The sequence below is a fragment of the Sinocyclocheilus rhinocerous genome, unplaced genomic scaffold (assembly GCF_001515625.1).
Source record: "Sinocyclocheilus rhinocerous isolate Xijiao unplaced genomic scaffold, SAMN03320098_v1.1 scaffold1808, whole genome shotgun sequence".
Taxonomy (NCBI): Eukaryota; Metazoa; Chordata; class Actinopteri; order Cypriniformes; family Cyprinidae; genus Sinocyclocheilus; species Sinocyclocheilus rhinocerous.
Window position 1 is genome coordinate 224316 of NW_015661912.1, and position 24579 is coordinate 248894.

The 24579-nt window shown below is 35.1% G+C and overlaps 2 protein-coding genes across 2 annotated transcripts in view; one reads left to right on the forward strand and one right to left on the reverse strand.

The window, feature by feature from the left end:
• Nucleotides 1-7774, forward strand: part of mfsd14bb (major facilitator superfamily domain containing 14Bb) — a 12199-nt gene extending 4425 nt beyond the window's left edge. The window contains exons 5-11 of the mRNA XM_016536564.1: nt 1394-1612; nt 3252-3365; nt 4750-4821; nt 4906-5018; nt 5096-5226; nt 6980-7095; nt 7167-7774. Of these exons, the coding sequence (XP_016392050.1) occupies nt 1394-1612; nt 3252-3365; nt 4750-4821; nt 4906-5018; nt 5096-5226; nt 6980-7095; nt 7167-7382 (981 nt within the window). The 3' untranslated portion in view covers nt 7383-7774. The remainder of the gene's footprint in view (nt 1-1393; nt 1613-3251; nt 3366-4749; nt 4822-4905; nt 5019-5095; nt 5227-6979; nt 7096-7166) is intronic.
• Nucleotides 7775-8819: 1045 nt separating this feature from the next.
• LOC107726878 (leucine-rich repeat-containing protein 2) lies at nt 8820-17925 on the reverse strand. Its single transcript, XM_074560132.1, is given in 10 exon segments — nt 8820-9852; nt 10455-10579; nt 13814-13966; nt 14041-14186; nt 14269-14504; nt 14561-14597; nt 14673-14728; nt 15487-15614; nt 15836-15989; nt 17858-17925. Coding segments are annotated over 9 exon segments (1071 nt in total). The 5' UTR covers nt 15976-15989; nt 17858-17925; the 3' UTR covers nt 8820-9802.
• Nucleotides 17926-24579: the final 6654 nt, after the last annotated feature.

Below are 24579 nucleotides of genomic sequence, written 5' to 3' on the forward strand. Positions count from 1 at the left end.
TATATATATATATATACAACATTTCTACTAAATAAAAAAAATATATATATATATCTGCTAACTGTATTGAGTTAAAAAATTTAAAATGTTCTTTAAAATTCTGCAATCTTTGCATTTATTAAATTGTATTTTATATCATCCATCAGATGTCAATATATAAATCCAGAGGTCTCATATGATTCCAGCTACTCTGTAATGTTTTATATGCAAAAAAGGCCTAATATTACCCAATTTTATGATGCTGAGTTAAAAAAATCAATAAAAACTTTCCGTCAAGTAACCCTTTTTTTTTTCACAAAAATAAGAATGAAAATTTCACATTTTTCAAATTATGCATCCGCAATATAATGAAAGCTGTCAAATGTCAAAAAGTTTTGGTTTTAATGATAAAAATATGTATTTAATCTGCAAAGGAGTGGAAAATATGTTCAAATGCTCCCTTTAATGTCCAATAACTTCACAAAATAGCTTTTTTTAAACACAAAATTTGCAATTTTCTGCTGCTCTTTGATCATCAGGATAATGTTCGCATTTTCTTCTGTCTATGAAATCAGGATCAGGCATGAAATAGTGTCACACATGTGAAAATGGGCTGAGAATTGATCAAATGTGACCCTGCAGCACAAAAGCAGTGTTAAGTCGCTGGGGTATATTTGTAGCAATAGCCAACAATACATTGCATGGGTCAAAATTATAGATTTTTCTTTTATGCCAAAAATCATTAGGATATTAAGTAAAGATCATGTTCCATGAAGATATTTAGTAAATTTCCTACCGTAAATATATCAAAACTTAATTTTTGATTAGTAATATGCATTGCTAAGAACTTCATTTGGACAACTTTAAAGATGATTTTCTCAATATTTAGATTTTTTTGCACCCTCAGATTCCAGATTTTCAAATAGTTGTATCTCAGCCAAATATTGTCCAATCCTAACAAACCATACATCAATGGAAAGCTATTTATTCAGCTTTCAGCTGATGCATACATCTCAATTTCACAAAATTGACCCTTATGACTGGTTTTGTGCTCCAGGGTCACAAATAGTGATAATCTGGCTCAGATGCAGACAGGAATCATGTGTTTGTGGTGTTTTTCTGCTGATTAAGGGAGAATACAAGACTAATTCACCACACAAATTATTGCAAAAAAAAAATGCTATGAAATGCATCATATTTAGTGAGAACGTGTGAGTCTCTCCAGCAAAACAGACACTATTTTAGGAATCACCAGCACCAAAATGAGTAAGAAACAAGTGTTGGATTTCCTTCAGTGGATATGATGCAGATCGGTGTCATAATCAGTGTGGTTTTAGATGCTTCTTTTGTCTCGCGATCACATCCTGCTCACAGTATTGTCTCTCTGCACCGTCCTGTTGGTCTTGGGTTTCAGGTTTCTGCGACATTTGCGGCGAGTTTAGTGACGAGTCCGGCTATAGGAGCGTTCCTGTCCCTGCGGTATGGAGACAGTCTGGTGGTTCTTCTGGCCACCATCATCGCTGTGGCTGATATTCTGTTCGTTCTGCTGGTGGTGCCCGAGTCCCTGCCGGACAAAATGTGCATGTCGTCGTGGGGTTTGCCTATCTCCTGGGAGCAGGCGGATCCTTTCGCTGTGAGTTACATATTTTATGGTTTTATATACTCTGTCTTGAATGCTAGCTATTGAGGGATACCTTTAGTTTAGTCTAGTGATGCACCAACATTAATGCTTTACACTGAAATTAACATTCTTTTATTCCGAAAACTGAAAATAAAGTTGATTTAATAATCAATTGTGACCCTGGTGACCTCTTAAGTGTCAATTTTTCAAAATTGAGATTTATACATCATATGAAAACTGAATAAATTAGCTTTCCATTGATGTATGGTTTGTTAGGATAGGACAATATTTGAAAATCTGGAATCTGAGGGTGCAAAAAAATCTAAATATTGAATGCATTTAATTATCAACACTCGGCTGTATACAAACACTTAAATTGCACATAAGGCAGTTTTTATATTTTTTAAATGATATAATGACGTTTTAGTTGTTGAAATACAAACAATTAAACTAAAGAGTACTAACAGGTTAGTTAAAAAAATAATGAATATGTAATATAGTGCATATATTTATCAAAATGCTTTTTTTTCTAGCTAACTATCAAGTTTATGGTCTTTTAATGTTTTTCCTGATGTAAATGCGACATTATTGATCAGAGGCTGTTTTATTGACATCTTTCTGTGGTTGAATCACTGATTGATGGATTACGTGATTCATGATTCATTTCGGTGAATTGTTCTGATTCTTCTGATGTTCATTCGTGTTTATTTGCTGCTATAACTAGTAGTAAAGAGGATCTGACACCACACATTAAAAAGCCACAAAAACACATTTATTGTTTAAATTTCATGATAAAACTGACAGAATTTGAAAGCTGGGACTTTGTTTCATTGCAAAAGTAACAAATATATGCACTATATTACATATTCATTATATTTTTAACTAACCTGTTAGTACTCTTTAGTTTAATTGTTTGTATTTCAACAACTAAAACATCATTATATCATTTAAAAAATATAAAAACTGCCTTATGTGCAATTTAAGTGTTTGTATACAGCCGAGTGTTGATAATTAAATGCATTTGATTAATTAATTGTGACCCTTATAAAAATGTGCAATTTAAATGTTTGTATCCAGCTGAGTGTTGATAATTAATTGCATTTGATTATTAAATAAGCTTTATTTTCAGTTTTCGGAATAAAAGAACATTTTAATTTCAAGCTGATTTACTGACGTCTTTCTGCGGTTGAATCACTGATTGATGGATTACGTGATTCATGATTGATTTCAGCGAGTTGTTCTGATTCTTCTGATGTTCATTCGTGTTTATTTGCTGCTATAACTAGTAGTAAAGAGGATCTGACACCACACATTAAAGAGCCACAAAAACACATTTATTGTTTACATTTCCTGATAAAACTGACAGAATTTGAAAGCTGGGATTTTGATTCATATCAAAAGTAACAAAGCACCAATTAAATTCATTTAACAAGACCAACTCTTTAAGGCATCATTTATCTCGTAATTATGAATAACATATTGGTGTGGCCTTTTGGAATATTTAAAAGATAAAAAAACTTGGGAATGAAGGCCCAATGATTAGCCACATACATATAGATATTGTCACAGTAATCCAACATAGACGAGAAAAGATGTGCAGATGCTGTCAGTTGTTGTGAAAGTGTTTTGTGTGTGTGTGTGTGTGTGTTAGTCTCTGAGGAAGGTGGGTAAAGACTCCACAGTGCTGCTGATCTGTGTCACCGTGTTCCTGTCGTATCTGCCCGAGGCCGGACAGTATTCCAGCTTCTTCCTCTATTTAGGACAGGTACGTGTTACGAAACGCTGCTCACAACCCATTTCACTTCTGCAGTGTGCTGTATGTCAGAGTAAAACAGGGAATCTAACAGGAAATCAATGTAGGATCAGATGTGGACTTGTAAAAACTGATGCTCTTCCTCAATATTTCTGTCTTGTTCTCCAGTACAAATATCCAAACATTCTTAAATCAAGATACATTTACTGGAGACGCAAAATGTGACCCTGCAGCACAAAAGCAGTCTTAAGTCGCTGGGGTATATTTGTAGCAATAGCCAACAATACATTGTATGGGTCAAAATTATACATTTTTCTTTTATGCCAAAAATCATTAGGATATTAAGTAAAGATCATGTTCCGTGAAGATATTTTGTACATTTCCTACCGTAAATATATCAAAACTTAATTTTTGATTAGTAATATGCATTGCTAAGAACTTCATTTGAACAACTTTAAAGATGATTTTCTCAATATTTTGATTTTTTTTGCACCCTCAGATTCCAGATTTTAAAATAGTTGTATCTCAGCCAAATATTGTCCTATCCTAACAAACCATACATCAATGGAAAGCTTATTTATTCAGCTTTCAGATGATGTATAAATCTTAATTTCGAAAAATTGACCCTTATGACTGGTTTTGTGATCCAGGGTCACATATGACTTATGATATTTAGTCTTGTTTTCTGAAAAATCCCTTTGGATTAAGTTTGTTTTTCTGACCCCATTGACAATTTAATTTTTTCCTGTTTTAAGCATAAACTCACTTAATTTAGATGATTTTCAGAAAACAAGACTTAATATCAGTTATCAGTGAATGCATCTTGATTTCAGAGGTATTTACACTGAAAAACAAGACTTTTTTTTTTTTTTTTGCAGTGCATGACCTTCCTTGAGATGAATTGATATGAATAATGACGCTTTTGTCTTCTGTAGAGCAGCTGAAATTGAATTCCTTTCATAATTAATGAATTTGCGACTGTTATTAACACTGAAGCTGACCCAATCTATATCGCATAGAGTGCTAAAGAAATAAACGTGACTGGCGTTAGAAGCTGTGCGTTATATTTCAGGTCATTAACTTCTCGTCAGAAGCGATTGCAGCGTTTATTGCGATGGTGGGAATCTATCAGTTATCAGTGAATGCATCTTGATTTCAGAGGTATTTACACTGAAAAACAAGACTTTTTTTTTTTTTTGAAGTGCATGACCTTCCTTGAGATGAATTGATATGAATAATGACGCTTTTGTCTTCTGTAGAGCAGCTGAAATTGAATTCCTTTCATAATTAATGAATTTGCGACTGTTATTAACACTGAAGCTGACCCAATCTATATCGCATAGAGTGCTAAAGAAATAAACGTGACTGGCGTTAGAAGCTGTGCGTTATATTTCAGGTCATTAACTTCTCGTCAGAAGCGATTGCAGCGTTTATTGCGATGGTGGGAATCCTGTCCATTGTAGCACAGGTACGGACCTTCAGCTCCAGACACTCATTTCTGAGATGATATACAGCTGTTTTTGGAATCCTTGATCATCGTTTGCATTTGCAGACGTTACTGTTAAGCTTTCTGATGAAGAAGATTGGGAATAAAAGCACCGTTCTGCTGGGACTGGGATTTCAGTTGTTCCAGCTGGCTTGGTACGGCTTCGGCTCTGAACCATGGTGAGGAGGATGGAATGGAAAGTGAGCTCTGTTGTGAGTCGCGGGGTTTAAAGTAACTCTGTGTTTGTTGAGCGCAGGATGATGTGGGCAGCCGGTGCCGTCGCTGCCATGTCCAGCATCACCTTTCCTTCTGTGAGCGCGCTGGTGTCCCGCTGCACGGATCACGACCAGCAGGGTAAGAGACGAAACACAGCGACATGCTCATCAATACTGCACAAAATCATGATCTTCCTCTGGGCTTTTGTCTTGTTTCCCAGTGCAAATGTCTAAAGATTCTTAAATGTGACCCTGGAGCACAAAACCAGTCATAAGGGTCAATTTTTCGAAATTGAGATGTATACATCATCTGAAAGCTGAATAAATCAGCTTTCCATTGTGAGACGAATATATGATTAAAAAAGAAGAAAAAATCTGTCAGTGGGGTCAGAGAAATAAATATTGCAATCGTAGATGATGAATAAATGTACGCTAAATTTTTGTTGTTGGAGTTAATGTTTGTAATTTCACTGGTTCTGCTTTTGAGAAAAGCTTCCTCTTGTGATGTAAAGAGTGTGTTATTTTATATAATAAATATAATACATCAGGGAACTAGATGACACTGCTTTTGTGCTCCAGGGTCCCAAATCAAGATGCATTTACTTGAAGCAACGTGACTTAAGATATTAACTTTTGTTTTCTGAAAAATGCATGAAAATGAGACGAATATATGATTAAAAGAAGAAGAAAAAATCTGTCAGTGGGGTCAGAGAAATAAATATTGCAATCGTAGATGATGAATAAATGTACGCTAAATTTTTGTTGTTGGAGTTAATGTTTGTAATTTCACTAGTTCTGCTTTTGAGAGAAGCTTCTTCTTGTGATGTAAAGAGTGTGTTATTTTATATAATAAATATAATACATCAGGGAACTAGATGAGGTCGAATAAACCATGCACGTTGACGTTCTCTCAATTTGTGCTTTTGTGAAAGTGCAGTATGTTAAAAGAAATTTCTAAAAGGACAATAATCGCGATTTGGAAAACGTGCACTGCAAAAATGACTTTTATGTGAAGCACAATTATGTAAGAGATTAAAGGGATAGTTCACCCAAAAATGAACATTACCCCATGATTTACTCACCCTCAAGCTATCCTAGGTGTGTATGACATTCTACTTTCAGACGAATACAATCGGAGTTATATTAAATAATGTCCAATTTTTCTTACACAAACACATCGCGTCGCTTCCGAAGGCCTTTATTAACCCCCCGGAGCCGTGTGGACTTCTTTTATAATGGATGGATGCAATTGTTTGGACTTCAAATGTTGGGCTACCATCCACTCCCATTATAAAGCATGGATTAGCCTGGACATTATTTAATATAACTCTGACTGGATTCGTCTGAAAGTAGAGAGTCATACACATCTAGGATGGCTTGAGGGCGAGTAAATCATGGGCTAATTTTCATTTTTGGGTGAACTATCCCTTTAAGTCTAGTTTTCTGAAAAATGTACTTTGAAGTTGAAACAAGAAAAAAAAAATCTGCCAATGGGGAAAGAAATCAAATCTTAATTCCAACAAGAAAACAAGATTTAACAAAAAAAAAATTCCCCATTGGCAGATAGTTCCTCTCATATTAAGAAAACTCACATGTAATACATTTCTCAGAAAACAAGCCTTAATATCTTAAGTCATTGTGCTTCTCATGTAATTATATCTTGATTTAAGAATAGTACTGGAAAACAAAACAGAAATACTAAGAAAATCATTTTTTGCATGTATGATTTATTTTATTTTACATGATTTATTTTTAGTTTTTTTTTATGTTAAACAAAATAGATGCATATCTGTTTTCCAGTATATATAAATCATGCACACCAATCATTTTTTTTTGTTTTTTCATCCTTTTTTTGCAATGCACACACCTAACATGATATGCTTGTGCGTGTGTGCGTGTGTGTGTCTCTGTGTGTCTCTGTGTGTGTGTGTGTGTGTGCGTCGGCCCGGCTCTGTTCGGATTCATATTCTTCCTCTTCAATGTGGAACTGAAGGAGCTGAGCCCCGTGGAGCCGAACCCCGTCACGCCGGACCCTGAAGAGGTCAGAAATCACTCCGTATGAAGTGTTTGTTTCTGTGTCTTTCTGTACAGTGCTTGTCTTTTGTCTTTCAGAAGTCTGTTATTCCAGGTCCTCCATTCCTGTTCGGAGCGTGTTTGGTTCTTCTGGCTCTGCTGGTGGCGGTGTTCATTCCGGCTCAACACGCTCCGGCGGTGAAGACGTGCAACACGCGTGTGATGACGGAGCCTGCGAGTGCCGTCACGGAGAACGGATCGGTTCCTGTGAGCGACGAAGACAACGAGCCTCTTTTACAGGACAGCAGTTTATAAGCTGCTGGTTTGGGTTTTATTCCAGCAGTGTGTCTGACAAAGCTTTTTATTGAATGTCTAAACGTCTGTATTTTTTATTTTTTTTATCCTTCGGTCTTTGAAAGAGAATGTGCCTTCTACATATTTTGGCTTGCACTGCAGAAAATCAAGTTCTTCCGTATTTTTCAGTACAAATCTCTAAACAGAGAAGCAAAATGACTTAAGATATGAACTATGAAGTCTTGTTTTCCGGACAGTTTATGCTTAGAACAAGAATAAATGTCTGCTAATGGGTCAGAAAAATAATCTTGTTTTCCTTTTGGATTTTTGGCAGCTATTTGTTAAAGCATTAAGCCCCGTGAAGCCATGGTTTACAGTGAATTTATAACAGCTAAGGGCTTCTGGTCGTGCCTAACAACGCCCCTTAGCTGTTATAAATTCTCTGTAAACCACGGCTTCACGGGGCTTATTGCTTTTATAAAACGGTTATTCCATATATGTAGTAAGGTTTCACAAAATAAAACAGAGCAAATAAAGTGTAATGATATTAATAAAAACAGTATTCTTCCACCAAACAATGTAGCTCCTCAGAAACAGTTGTGGTTGCAACAAAGTGGTTGCCGAGCAACAGACAAACGTAAACAAAGGCGTATGTTACTTTGTAGAGTCATTTACAACAGCTTTGAACGTGGCTCAGCCAATCAGAATCAAGCACCGGAACTATCCGTTTTATAATCTTGTTTTAAGCATAAACTCACTTCATTTTGATACATTTTTCATTAAACAATATCTTAAGTAATTTTGCTTCACAAGTAAATGTGTCTTAATTTAAAAATCTTCAGACATTTGTACTGGAAAACGACAAAAATGATTTTCGCAGTGTAGTTCGTGTATCTGAATGTAAACTGTAGTCTTTTACTGTATTACTGATGAACTTTAACCTCTGCGTTAATCTTGTACAGACTGCAGTATTAATAATGTCATAGTTAAGAGCATTTAAACATGCAGGGCATGTACAGCCAGAGCGCAGCGTCTTTCTTTTATCGATAAACGGCACAAAACAGACATAAGCGCACTGTCTTTAGGTCAGGTGCGGCTTTGATAGATGAATTATTACGAAGAAAATAGTATTTAATCTGTAACTCATATATGAGCACCAGCTACTCAACACAGAGCTGCTACCTCACAATTACACACAGACTTGATTTACAGGAAGAGTTCAGCCAAAACTGAAAATGTGCTCACTCTCGGTTCATCCTCAGATCAGGATGAGTTTGTTTCTTCATCAGGTTTGTAGAAATGTAGCATTGCATCAGTGTCTCACTGCAAGTGAATGGGTGCCGTCAGAATGAGAGTCCAAACAGCTGATAAAAACATCACAATAATCCACAAGTAATCCACAGCACTCCAGTCCATCAGTTAACATCTGGAGAAGACAAAAACTGAATACACCTCGGATGAACTGAGAGTGAGCACATTTTCATTTTTGGCTGAACTCTTCCTGTAAGGCATTTAATGTTTCTGTGTTGCCTGAAATAATTTGCAGAGGACCGAATCAAATGTTTTTAAAACGGCTTTACGGATTTATCGTTGCTTCCTCTTACTGACTTCCGTGTTATTTAATTTAATTTAATTAAAAAAATTTATTTTTTGCATGTTAAAAGCGGAGTAAAAAATTCTCGGAAGTTCATTATGCGTCACGACTCAATTAGCAGCAGATTATCTGATTGATTGCATTTTATCATGTAACACACTGCAGCAATAACAGCCTAAATCCATGATGATTTCTGCTTTATCGTGCACTAAATTAATGTTTTTGAGCAGCACAGAGCAGAGGAAACGTTCCCAATTCTGGCGACCTGAATATGATGCATACTTGAAAATGATGTCAAAGCAGAAATGTAGATGTAATTCTATTTATGCAATCGGTGCTGTAGATCAATGCACACTGACTCCAGAAGCTCTTAACCCCACTAAAGTTACTTTAGGTGTTTTCCGCACTTTGTTTCGGCTCTAGGTGCCATTCTTCATGTCTATGCATTAATTCCTTGAAGACTTTATTGAAGAGATTTTATCGATGCACATTAAGCATGTTTGTTACAAATGTTCGTTGAGATATTAATTGATCAATGTTTCAATAAACCACTTCATATTCCAGGATTGGATTTATATTGTTTCCCATCGACAGAGAAATGCACGTGTCGTATTTATGGCTGAAGGCAAAATAGGAAATTGGAAATTTAATTTATTTAACTGAAATGAATTAAAACGGCACTCTTATAAAATATCGATTTCAAGACAGAAAAAGGTTCAACGTCATGCTGTGAAACAAATTTCTTGGAATGAGAAAACTAATAAACAGACTCCAGTGGAAGCGTTTAAAACACACTGATATCAATCCGTGTCATATTTACAGTCGTGAAGCAGACGTTCATGCGCTTCTACAGCAGGCAGCTCAGGGAGACTTTAGTGGTGTATGACGGCTGAGTCTCTGAAAAAGAGTCATTTGAGGAACCATTAGCTAAAGCTTAATATCTGCAAATGATGCACAAACCGTTTTCCAAATGAAGCGCTGTATTTAAAGTTCTGTATGATGTTATCAGTGTGTACTGAATGATGCACTGAAAAAAAAAAAAAAAAAAGGTTTTGCATTTACTTTGAAACTGCTAGTAAATTTCACCGGTAATTACAAAGAAACAGAAAGTGTAACATTAAATTAAACATGCAATTTTCAAGTAGAAAGACTCAAATATTATGTTCTTGTAAAAAGTGCTCCAGTAATATTTGTTTGATTTTACAGCTTCAGAAAATCAGCACGTTTGGGCAAAATTTTAGAAATGGATTCTTTTCAATGAATAAATGTGAATCTGAATCGAATTGGCCGCAACTAACAAGAAGCTGAACTGAAATGTTAATTATAATGACAGGAAGAGGAATTTACTGAACTGATTTTTTTTATTTTTTAATTATAAATTGCAAAATAATTAATTATAATTATTTATTATTTTTAACCTACACTGCTTATATATATATATATATATATATATAAAATTCATATTTAATTTAAATGGATGGATTTATCATCATTCTCACCTCTGTCTTGAAGGGTCTCGATGTATGTCTTCATGAACTCCTTGTCACGCCCGTCCTGAGCTTCTGAGTCCGTGCTCATGTCCTCATTCTCAGTGTTTATTGGATTGTGGTATAATCGGATTAATCTGGAACAGAAAGACAGTGTACTGTAGATCAGCGCTGCTTTAGAAAGTCTTTTCAGGGGTTTGGAGAGCAGCATGGTGTTTTACACTCAGATTCTAAAGATAAAAACACAGAATGAGACGCGTACTGTGATGCCTTTCATGGCCTCATTTATAACCACTGTTGGGGGTAACTCATTACAAGCGAGTTACGTAATCAGATTACTTTTTTCAAGTAACTAGTAAAGTAACGCATTACTTTTTTAATTTACAAGAAAATATCTGAGTTACTTTTTCAAAAAAGTAATGCCAGTTACTTTGTTTTCCCATTTATTGACTGACAAGTCTCCTGTCCCCATATTGGGAGAAATCAGAAGTGCAGAGGAATTGTGTGCGCTGTGTGAACATGATGTAGTTCTAGACTAAATGTGAATGTGAATTAATTCATCCCACTCACAAAAAAACAGATTTAGTATTCATCAAAATGAATTAAAACAGTGAAATGCAAACTCAGAATATGACGCAAACCTGCAATAATTAAATATGTTAAATAACACAAATGTATCTAATCCCATTTTCTTTTATATTAGCTATAAATAGAACTTCTTATATTAAAAACAATCAAGCCCTGCTTATATTTAAAAAGTAACGCAAAAGTAACGCAAAAGTAATATAACGCATTACTTTCCATAAAAAGTAACGCAATTAGTTACGCAATATTGTAATGCATTACTTTTAAAAGTAACTTTCCCCAACACTGGTTATAACTGTTGCGTACGCACAAAACCTGCCCTGAAAGAGGCGTACGCCACTTGGAAAAGGTGGGATTTATAAAAAACAAACTTGACATACTGACTTTTTTTTCCTGGAGAGAGAAAAGTAATGAAGTAAACAACGATTTTAAACTTTTAATTTCATCATATACATTTACATTAAATATTCCACTCTCATTAATGGAGATAAGCACTGAAATGACACAAAGTCATCACGCAGAAGTTAAACCAAAATTATATGAATTTAGACATAGCCTATTTGTAGTGGATGCGCTTGATTACTTTTCCTGTGGTATACATGTTTTACTGACAGCGAGGAGTGCTATAGGTGCACAATAATTGATCTTTAAACTAAACTGCACATCTCATGTTATGAGAAAATATTTTTAGTGAGAACAATGATCAATGATGCGCACTTGCTTCGATATTATGGCAGACACTTCTGGATTCGGTGGAACGGTTTATTGTCTGGTTTGAATAGGAGCAATGATAATAGCTTACTGTACAACCGTGAAGCATCTCCACAACATTATGAAAAATGCCACTGTATTTGAAGGATACAACTTGAAGAAAACAGTAAGATTTGCACGTTTCCGATGACGCGCAGAGTCAGATAATTGTATTTACACTGCAATAAATATAGGCCTATATTTTTCCGCTAAAAGATGTTCACCTTATCAGCAAAACTGCATTAATTTAATTTAATTTGAATTTTGTAAAACAATTGAAATATTATTGGGCCAGTGGAAATGAATGAGATCAACTCTATTCTAAATTATTTTTCTGAGAACTATTTTAAACAGTTTTTATGGATATTTTGATATATTTATTCTAAAACATAACAAGGATACCGGATGGTTTTTAGCAATAAAAATTAATGTGTATGGCACAAATGGCATTTATAGTCTGTATCTCATATTTCCTTAATACATTTGATGGGGTTAAACATGGTGTCACGTGGATGGAATATGCATGTAAATGATATGCAGATGAGGTGTTATGCATAATAAAACTAGGCGTTGTAAGCTCCATATAAGGTGATTTCGGGGAGGAGTCGGGATGGAGATGCACATACGCACAATCTTCCCAAAACTGGGATTTATAAAGAGATTTTTCGCAGTTTCTGGCGTACTCATGGTTTTATAAATCTGAAAACTTTTAAGCGTATGCAAAATCTAGCTTTTGTGCCTACGTACACTTTTAGGATGAAATCTACAGAGTTTTATAAATGAGACGCGATCGCAAAGTTTCTCTGGGGAACGCAAATGTTTTTGCAACCAATCGCGAGTTTTCGGGGAATGCAATAGTTTTGCAAGAGAACGCGAATGCAAAGTTTCTTGGAGGACCGCAGTAGTTTTGTGAGCGAACACAAGGGGCCTCATTTATAAAACGTTGCGTATAAACCGTCCTAAATTTGATCATTTCTCAAAAGTGCGATTCAGAGAAAACGAACGTGCGCACAAAAACACATGCGTACGCCTCTCTTCCAGATGTGACATTTATAAATCACAAATGATCTTGAAATTGTGCGCAGCTGACTGGTGTCAGGTCTCCGCCTTGTAAACGCCCCCTAATTAATATCATTAGCATATAAAGAGCACACACCAATATCCGACTTTCTATGCTTGAGAATGACGAGCACAAAGAAAAAAAATAATAATAATAATAATAATAAAACTAGGTTTCCAAAAGTAAGAATAAACTATGAATTCAAGTTAAATTTTCAGTCATCTTATAAAAAGTGAGCCATACTTTTAAAATCACTTGGTATGACAACTAATAAAAAGTTTAGAATTAAGAAATTCTTGCAAAACGTAAAAAAAAAAAAAAAAATTATTGAAATAAAAATTGGATGTTTCATATCATAATAAAATTAATTATTACACAATTATGGTCTCCGGTCTGAAAAAACCTGCATGTGATTTGACATTTATTTATATTTACACAGTTTACTAATGCTGCTCATTAATGTGCCGACACAAATATATATAACATATTTTATACAAATATAACTGATGTAAATGACAAAAACAAAGTTTAAGGCTGATGTCTCTATTCATTTTCACCGAAGCAAAGCAGCAGAAATAAAAACAAAACCAGCTTAAACCAGCTCAAACCAGCATCCCAGCTTCAAAACATACATAACCAGCAAATGCTGTTTTTTTCAACAGGGTGCTCAGACCCTGACGTGACGGTAAGTACTTTACGTCAAAGAGCGTTTTTATAAATATGAACGTTGCCGTGGATTTTAGAGTACGCACACTCTAAGATCAAATCTGTGCGTACGCACATTTTATAAATGAGGCCCAAGGTTTCTCAGGGGAACGCACTAGTTTTGGGAGAGAGTGCACAGGTTTTGCAAGTAAACGCAAAGTTTCTTGGGGAAACGCAGATTTGCAAGAGAATGCAAAAGCATCGAAATATAATTTTTCCTCCCATCTCATTTTTCCATCACCATTAGTGGCTCTGTAGAGTTCGCACTTACTTGATATTAGGGTTGTCGATTAATTGAGACGGAATGCTGTACAGCTCGTCTGCGCTGATGACCAGCATCTTCAGATGGATGAGCTTCGTCACGGTCATCGGCACGTGTCGCACTTTGTTTCTGTGAAGGAACAGCGTCTCTAATGCCTCGAGCCTGATGAGGAGCAGATTCAGCTTCAGGCACATGATGAACAGATGATGATGAACAGAAACACTGCAAACACACACCTGTCGATGTCCTCCGGCAGGTCTTTGAGTCTGTTGTTACTGATATCCAAACACTTCAGGCTTTCCATGCGAAGCACGCAGACCAGAACACTGGCAAACTGATTCTCTGCCATGTCCAAGTGCTTCAGTTTTTTGAGATTGCTCAGCTGAAAAAGGAATAATGCAAACAAAAAGGCGTGTTTAGTAAAGTAATGCATGCATAAGAACACATTTTATATGCTGTCGCACCTCAAAGGGAAGCTCGGCCAGGTTTCCGTTCGCCGTCATCTCTAATCGTTCCAGATTCTCACATTCTCCGAGTTCAGGTGGAATGCTTAACAGTTTATTATAATTCACACGTAATTCCTTGAGGTTGATCAGTTTCCCTGTGAAAGATGAGACGTTTGCATTGGATTTCTGAGATGTGGAGTTATGATTTTAGTATTTAAAGGGGTCATATGATGCGATTTCAATTTTTCCTTTCTCTTTGGAGTGTTACAAGCTCTTGGTGCATAAAGAAGATCTGTAAAGTTGCAAAGACTAAAGTCTCAAACCCAAAGAGAATCTTCAGGTAATTTCTGCAGATCACAATCATAGTTGGATCACAAATGCATTTGAAAAACATCTTCGATAAAGCTTTTTCAGGTGGTTACCGTCCATTTTTTTCCATTCAGCTCAAAAATGAACTTCTTGTTGTCTGCATCATTGTCTGGATGAGAGACACACACAGAGGTCAGATTCTGAGTCTCAACAGGAATATTGTTTCAGGAGATTTAGACGAATGACAATTAAACACGCATATTTGTACAATAAACATTAAAAACAAGGAAATAGGAAATTTATTGCATATGCTAGAACATCAACTAAAATGTACACTAGAAAAAAAATCTGTGGAAAAATGTAAAAGATATTATGCCACAATATTATTTAAGTTTACAAACAAAGAAAACTCTTACTAAAAAAAAAAAGATTAAATATTTTGTTTATCTATCTCATGTGATCTTTAACCAACATCAGAGAACTAAAAATGTATTAAAACAAAATAAATAAAAAACGTATTTAAACTTAAAACAACAATAATAAAAATTTAAACATTTACTTAAAAAGATTAAATATTTTGTTTACCTACATGTAATGTGATATTTACCAACATCAAAAAAAACGTAATATGTGATATTAAAATAAATACAAATATTTTATTCAAATCAATAATAAAATATAAAATGAAACACTAAAATGATTAAATATTTTATGTTTACCTTCATGTCATGATGTGCAAATATGCTCTTAAATTATAAATCTCAAAAAGGGGGTAAATATTTTATATCAAAGGGGCTCCGCGAGCAAAAAAGCACTTGAGTATCCCGTGTATTGAGTATTAGAGTTTAGGCTTGATTATTTTGAAATTCCTCCGAATATCCATTTCATCAGGTGACAATCACTAGAAGTATTTATATTGTGCATCACCTTTATTCTCGGTGGGCAGGATTTGTAGTTCGCCGAGCGTGGATCTCTCCAGGTAACACTGCAGCGCTGTGACCTCAGCGCTCTTCAGCTTTCTGCACGCGATGCGATACTGCCACTGCTGATTCACCCTGCAAACAAATATCTGCTCAACTAATAGTTTGCTTTTTAATGGGATCATAAGCAGTTTCTCTAGAGCAGGGCTGTTCAGTTGCTTTCCTGAAGGCCGTGACCAGAGTTTAGTTCCAGTCCTAATCAAGCACATCTGCATCAGGTGTGTTTGTGTGTTTAGTTTAGGTCAGAACTGAACAGTCCTGCTCTGGATTCTGGACTGCAGGCTCCTCATCCTCACTTGTCCAGAGCACTTTTACTGATCCGCTCTGCCTCCTTCTTCTGACGCGTTTTGTACTTCTTCACGCGTCCCTCCCACATCTGTCGGATCAGTGAGAGGTCGTACACGGGAATGTCAACGCCGATCCGGTCTGCCTTCATGATGGGAACTGATGCTGAGGAACAGACAAACCGTATGTGAACCACACACACACACACACACACACACAGACACTCACTCACTCACACACACACACACACACACACACTCATACTCTATTCGGTGTTTTCCAGGTAAAATATCTAAACATTGTAAAATAAAGACACGTTTTCTTAAAAAGCTAAATTAATTAAGATATTAAGTCTTGTTTTCTGAAAAATGTAGCAAAATTAAATGAGCTTATGCTTAAAACAAGAACAAATATCTGCCAATGAGGTCAAAAAAATAATCTTGCCCATATGGTAAAATATACAAAAAATGGCCAAAACAATTGCTAAAATATATTTACGAAAATATATTTTCTTCCAATATATTTTTGGCCATATTTTGTATATTTAAAAAAAATATAAATATATATTTTAAAACAATTTAAAAATATATTTTGCTCTCCATATTTTTCAATCGATTAAAATACATTCACATGTCACATTTGAAGAAAAATCAGCAAGGAACATACTTTACAGTGTTCCAGAAAAGCATCTACTATATAATTAGAAATGTTTTTTTTTTTTTTTTCCCCTGAAATCTTGAGTCTCCCTGTTGCCCTGTTTTGCAAAAATCTCTATTTTTATAAATTAAGTATAATTTACACTGGAATCTGAGGTTCACTTTATCAGCAAATGTCTATATTAATAACTGCATGCTGTTTTAACAGGCCAGACAGTCGTGGGAGAAAGATTCTCAAGAAATGCGCTTCAGAAGACTTCAGCACCTTTTGGAGAAAAGCAACATTTACTCATCCCTATTTTTGGTGTATGGGTGTTTTCCTTTTGAAGTTTATTTTTCTTACCCAATTGGCAGACATTTTTTCATGTTTTGAACAAATTTGCTTAATATTGATTTTTTTTTTTTTCAGAAAACAAGACTTTTTATCTTAAGTCATTTTGCATCTCAAGTAAATGTATCTTGATTTAATAATGTTTAGGTATTTATCATGGAAAACTAGACAAAAATACTGAGTAATAAAATCATATTTTGCAGTGAATTCAGCCTAAAGTTACATCCCATTAAAAGCTCCTCGGAGCAAACGGTAAACATTTACATTATTTTTGCTTCATATGATACACAGAAAGCTGTAAACATGCAGCACTCTGTGTTTGCACTTTGAAAACAATTCATTCCAATGCACCGTATTAAAACAACTGAAAATATGTTGCTCAAAACCAGCAGGCAGTAAAAATAGAAACTGTAAATCTGTGATAAGACACTGTTTGCACCTTTATCATCCACCTTTGGTTTATTAGGTTCTGCACTGCAAAAAAAAAAAAGGTATTGTTTTGCAGTACAAATATCACGCTTTGTTTACTGAAAAATGCATTAAAATTTAGTGACAAAATCTGCCTGTGGGGTCAGAAAAATCCACTTAATTCAAAGGAAAAACAAGATTATTTTATTCTGAGATTATATTATTTTATTTCTGACCCCATTGGCAGATATTTGTTCTTGTTTTAAGCAAAAACTTAATAAATTTTTTCAGTAAACAAGACAGTCGTTTAGTTCAAGTCAATGTATCTTTATTTAAGAATCTTTAGACATTCCTACTGGAAAAAAATACTGAGTAAGATCATATTTGCAGTGTTTGATGATAAGATAGAGGTAATGTAAATAAGAAGTTGTTTTTCTCAGCGGTCAGGTGTTAATCTCAGACGTTTAGCAGCTTCTCAGCATGAAGCATGTTGTCGTTGGTTTGTCTGAGGACTAATCATAGACGTTCGTGTTATGATCGTGACTCGGCGACCCCAGAACTACACGCATGGCCTGGATATTAGATCAGTTCACTGTTAATCTTCATTAAAAGCTCATTAAGAAGCTGATTTTCCGTACCTGCGGCTGCGAGCAGCTCCTCTGCGTTTCTTTCCAGGTTTATCTGCTTGTTTAAAGCTCATCTGTATTTAGACGCCTGCATGAACATGCTGCTATTTTTAATGCCTCGTGTCTTTACATGATCTCACTATCACACATACTGATCCGTAAATGACACACAGCTTCAGCTTTACGCCTGATGACATAACACACACCTGCATTCACACACATAGCTTATTGTTCTTGAAATAAAGCAAGCGTGACCTTTATCTGACGGGTCGTGACCTCTGAAATGTTGCACATGTTGACCTTTTATCTCATTACACACATTACTTATCACTCGCTCACGGCTCTGGATTCATCACACACACACACGTAGAAAACATGCTGCGATCTTTATTAACATCAGCTCAAGTCACATTTATTTCTGTAGCACTTTATACAAAACGCTTTCAAAGCAGCTTCACGGAAATAAACAGGAAAATGACAGAATCGATGCAAACATCATCAAATATGAAGCAAATGCAATATAAATCTTAGCACAAAACATCCTTAAAGTAATGTTTATGGAACGCTCTTATAACTTTAATAATATTTGATATACGTTCTCATAACGTTCTTAGAACAACGCACTTAAAACATCCTTGTGATGTCATTTGTGCTTGATGAACGTTCTAAGAAACGTTTTTGTAACCTTTAAATAACGTTCTAATCACGACAAGAAAACTGACATTTTAACATTCTTAGAATGTTAAAAATAAATATTCAAATAACATTATATGTTGGGAAAATCAGTGTTGGGGGGTAACGCATTACAAGTAACACGAGTTACATAATCAGATTACTTTTTCAAGTAACTAGTAAAGTAACGCATTATTTTTAAATTTACAACAAAATATCTGTTACTTTTTCAAATAAGTAACACAAGTTACTTTGTTTTCGCATGTATTGATTGACAGCTCTCCTGTCCTCATGTTGAGAGAGTTACTTTTTTAGAGAATAACGCAATATTGTAACGCATTACTTTTAAAAGTAACTTCCCCAACACTGGAGAAAATAAAATTAGTGGAACATTTAAGAAATGTTTTTGGGACTTTTAAATAACTTTATAATCCCAACAAGAAAACTGTGCATTTTAACATTCTTAGAATGTTAAAAATAAACGTTCAAATAACATTATATTTTGGGTGGAAATACAATTAGTGGAATGTTTAAGAATTTTTTTTTGTAACCTTTAAATAATGTTCTAATTATTAGTTGTTCTGTTGCAACGAAATGTTCAAATAACGTTATATTTTGGGAAAAAATAAAGTTAGTGGAATGTTGTAAGAAACATTTTTGTAACCTTTAAATAACGTTATAATCACACACACACAAAAACACAAAACATTTCAAAACAATGTTCCTACAACGTTTTTTATAAACTAAATGTATTACCTGGAAAACAGCTCTAAAAGACAATAGTGTCGTTACTCAGCTCAATTCAGTTTTGTTCTCATGTGTCATTGCAGTTAAATCAGTAATATTACTGAATATTAAGTCAGTAATATCAGATTTACAGAACAGACAGTTACAAAACATGTTACAAAGCAGTAAAAAATGTTTTACCGTATATTAGCTATGAGGTCTGATATTGAATTATATGCATCATTTGTCTTCCATATGCAGTGATTTGATGTTTGATCAGTGTATTTTTATCACACACATGATCCTGTGATGCAGCAGACATTAGATCATGAGACGCACAACTGCTGATCAAATGTGCAGGAGACCGGGGCTAGTTGTCACACAGAGGTTGTCAGGTTTTGAGTTATATAGCAGTGTTTTCGGATGTAGTTGTTATGTTAGATAACATATTTCTGCAGTTTAGTACAATGTTTGTTTAATGGGAGGTTCACAACGTACCCCATATACTGTGACAACATGCCCCGCTATAGACTCAACATGCGTTATATGAACACTGTTGTTGTATCTCTGTCCCAAAATTTAAACGATAAAGAGAAAAAGTAACATAATATAACATTAAATCAATCCCAAATCAATGTTTTCGAACATGAAACAACCCCCAGACTGAGCAGCAGAGTGCAGTATTGGTCAAGTGAAGACACTCAACAGGAAGCACACTGTTAAGTGGCTCACATGTCTGATACAGCACTGCAGTGATGATGTATTTTTGTAGTTTGCATCACCCTGATTCCCTCGACAACAACCCAACAGGATTTTTCCGTTTTGGATTATTGCAGAACATCAGTGACCAACAGATGTTTATGATTCTTACACATTTTATTCATCACGTTCATCTTTACAAATGAACACAACTTTTCTGAATCATGAAGCCGATGCCGTTTATGCGAATGTTTGAGAAACAATCCATTATCATTTTGAAACCATTAAGAGAATGTTATTTCTGAATGTTTTTGAAACGTTCAAACTCTCCAGTTTTTTTAAATATTTACATTTAAAAAGAACGTTTCTCCTCGGTTATGTAACATTACATTTTATCATTTGAAACCATTATGAAAACATATTTTTGAATGTTTTTTTATTTATTTTAAGAACAACCAGTTTTTTTATGTATTATTATATTCTATAATTTTGAAAATGTTATCTGAATGTTCTCTAAATCTCTAAAACACCCACGTTTTAATACTTAAAGGGTTAGTTCACCCAAAAATGAAAATTAGGCTGTGTTTTACTCACCCCCGAGGCATCCTAGGTGTATATGACTTTCTTCTTTCAGACGAATCCAGTCGGAGTTATATTAAAAATTGTCTTTGATCTTTCAAGCTGTTTCATGGCACTCAGCGAAGTCATATACACCTAGGATGCCTCAGGGGTGAGTAAAACACAGCCTAATTTTCATTTTTGGGTGAACTAACCCTTTAAAGAATGTTATGTAAATGTTAGAGAAACATTCTATTCTATATTTTGAAAATGTTATGATAATGTTAAATGTAATTGTCCTCAAACATCTAAAATGCCAATTTTTATATTTAAAGAACATTCTTTCTTGGTTATGCAAACATTATAAAAACATTACATTTGCATCATATATAAACCTTTATGAAAACGTTATTTCTGAAAGTTTTTTTTTTTTTTAAACGTCCAGTGTTTTAATGCATTAAGAACGTTTCTTCTCGGTTATGTGAACGTTAGAGAAACATTCCATTCTATCGTCCTATAAATGTCGTGAGAATGTTACATTTGAATGTTCTCTCAGTGTTTACAACACCCATTTTTTTAATTTAAGGAATGTTTCTTCTATACGAACATTAAAGGAACATTCCATTCTATCATTTTGAAAATGTTATGAAAACGTTACATTGTTGTGAAGTTCTGAGAATGTACAAATAGCATCATAAGGACGTTCCGAGAGCATTGTTTCTAAGAATGTTTCCTCTCAACATTTCAAATTTTAGCATTATAAGAACGTTCCGTAAACATTATTTTAAGAATGTTTTGCTTTAACATTTACATAACCTTTAAAGAAACGTTATGGGAATGTTCCCTGTTATGAATCCCATGTAAAAACAGTAGGATCACAGCGCTTGCAACACCAAGGCCATGGGTTCGATTGTCAGGGAATGCATGAACTGCGAAGTAAGTTGCTTTGGATAAAAGCTTCTAAAGCTTTATTTACATTTATGCATTTGGCAGACGCATCTAGAAGCAGATTTTCAAGCATCTTTTTTTAGAAGTGTTTGCTCAAATAATGATATTTAGTAAATGCATCCTACAGTCTCCCTGTGCCATGTGGCCCGTTCCATCTCCAAGTGCATTATGGGCCAGTGAGGAGACTGTGGCATGTATTGCAGCATTTCTCTCTCTCTCTCTCTCGTGTGAGCTGAAAGCAGATCTTCCGTCACTTCATCTGATATCTGATTAACTGGCTAAAGCTGGCGAGCGTCTCTGTTTGTCTGTTTTCTAATCTCATCTCCATGTCAAAGACGTCAGCTTCAGGCCCGAAGCCAACAACAGGCTTCATGCAGAGAGCGATTATTAGCACAATTCAGCGTTCAGCGGCGTCTTTTCTTTAAATGGATCCATTCGTGATAGAAAGCACAACAGAGACAAAACCATGGAAGCCCGTTTCCACCACAGAATGAAAAAAGAGGTAATTGTGACGTTTTATCTCACAATTCAGGCTTTGTGTCTCGCAATTCTGAGAAATAAAAGTCAGAACTCAGAATCCTCTTTTTTCCTCAGAATTGTGACTACACTTCTTCATTTGGCTTTTCTCAGAATTAAAGTTTACATTTCACAGTTGCAACTTTTTTCTTAGAATTCTGACTCATGTATTGCAGCATTTCTCTCTCGCTCTCTCTCGTGTGAGCTGAAAGCAGATCTTCCGTCACTTCATCTGATTAACTGGCTAAAGCTGGCGAGCGTCTCTGTTTGTCTGTTTTCTAATCTCATCTCCATGTCAAAGACGTCAGCTTCAGGCCCGAAGCCAACAACAGGCTTCATGCAGAGAGCGATTATTAGCACAATTCAGCGTTCAGCGGCGTCTTTTCTTTAAATGGATCCATTCGTGATAGAAAGCACAACAGAGACAAAACCATGGAAGCCCGTTTCCACCACAGAATGAAAAAAGAGGTAATTGTGACGTTTTATCTCACAATTCAGGCTTTGTGTCTCGCAATTCTGAGAAATAAAAGTCAGAACTCAGAATCCTCTTTTTTCCTCAGAATTGTGACTACACTTCTTCATTTGGCTTTTCTCAGAATTAAAGTTTACATTTCACAGTTGCAACTTTTTTCTTAGAATTCTGACTTTTTATCGCAATTCCAAGATTGCATCCCAATTCTAAACTTATATCTTGCATTTCTTGTTTTTTGCCACAGAATAAAAAATAAGAAAAGCTAACTGCAACTTTTTATCTCCAAATTAAAATCTTTTTTCTTGCATTTGCGAGTTTATTTCTCACAATTTGGACTTTTCTTCAAAGAATTGTTCATTTATATCTTGCAATTCCAACTTCTTTTCTCAAAAATACAAGAAAAAAGTCTGAATTGTGAGATGAAAATCACAATACTTTTTGATTTTTTTTTTATTCTGTGGCAGAAACAAAAAGTGTCTGCTAGATGCATAAATGTAAATATGATTCTGTTAGTCCTACTGTGCATTTTTACAAAAATAGCATTTGATATTGTTTTATAGAAACAAAGACCATTATATTATAGCAGTGATGGTTTTTAAAAAAAGAATAATTCTGTCATTATTTACTCTCGCTCATGTCATTCCAAACCTGTATGACTTTCTTTGTTCTGTGGAACACAAAAGAAGATATTTCAAAGAATGTTGGGAACCAAACAGTTTCTGTTCCCATTGACTTCCATTATATAGATAAAAATACAATGGAAGTCAATGAGAACTGGAATATATAGCGTTTCTGCAGAAGAAAGAAATACATACAGGCTTGGAACATGAAGGTGAGTAAATAATGACATAATTCTCATTTTTTTGGGGGTGAAATATCACTTTAAATTCATGTATTGAAGTCTAGATCCAGCGAACAAAAATATGTCCTAAGAACATTTTGATAATGTTCTTAAGTTATTCTCACAAACATTATGGGAGAGTTACTTTTGAATGTTCGGAAACACAGAATGTAACAATTAAAGTAACAATTAAAAAAACGTCCAACTAAAACGTTTCAGAATTAAAACATTCCAATGAACGATGTATAAATAATGAGAACATTATTAAAGACCAGATCTCTTTGAACGAACGTTCTGTTAACGTTACGGGAAGAATGTTCTGAGCACGTTCGCTGTTCGCCGTGGATCCGGTTAAAGCTGAAGTTAATGTGTTTAAGACGTTTACATCTCACTGAGAGAAGTGTGTTAAAAGGCCAGCTCTCCTGAGCCTGCATCACATGTTGGGCTTTAATATCATCAATGCAGGTTCAAAAAACAAGCATACAGCAAAGTTTATTTTAGAACAATGAGTCAGGCCGCCTGTGCAGCTGTGACTGATGTCTTAAGCAGCGGTAGTGTCTTATATCATAATTACACGCTGCCGAGACTAAAATAGAGCTCAGGCCAGCGCTGGTTAAGACCTGGAGCTCAGCAGGAATCACATCCAGAAGACATCGAATCTCACACGTGTGTGATCGGCTTCGTATCACACCCAGATTCTCCAGATACATTTGGCCTTGTGTAAAAGGGCAAGAAAGTGAGCAGGTGTTAATGTGCCGTAATGTGAGCGAACAATAGATCAGACCATCGCTGTGCCAAGAGTTAAGAACAAACTTTCTTCTAGTAATGTTGATAATAATAATTGAAAGATTGACCAGTTCTCTGGTCTTTAAAGGGATAGTTCACCCAAAAATGAAAATTAGCCCATGATTTACTCACCCTCAAGCTATCCTAGGTGTGTGTGACTTTCTTCTTTCAGATGAATCCAATCGGAGTTATATTAAAAAAAATGTCCTGGCTCTTCCAAGCTTTATAATGGCAGTGAATGGGTGTTATTTGTTAATAGTCCAAAAGAAGTCCAATAAAGTGCATCCATCCATCATAAAAAGTGTCCCAGACGGCTCCGGGGGGTGAATAAAGGCCTCCTGAAGCGAATCGATGCGTTTGTGTAAGAAAAATATCCATATTTAAAACTTTATAAGCCGTAATCTCTAGCTTCCGCTAACTGTCGTACGCGCGTTCATTCCGGCGCAGCGGAGAGAGCGAAACAAAACACCGGTCACGAATTAGAAGCACAAAACGAGGATTTGTAAAGAAAAATGT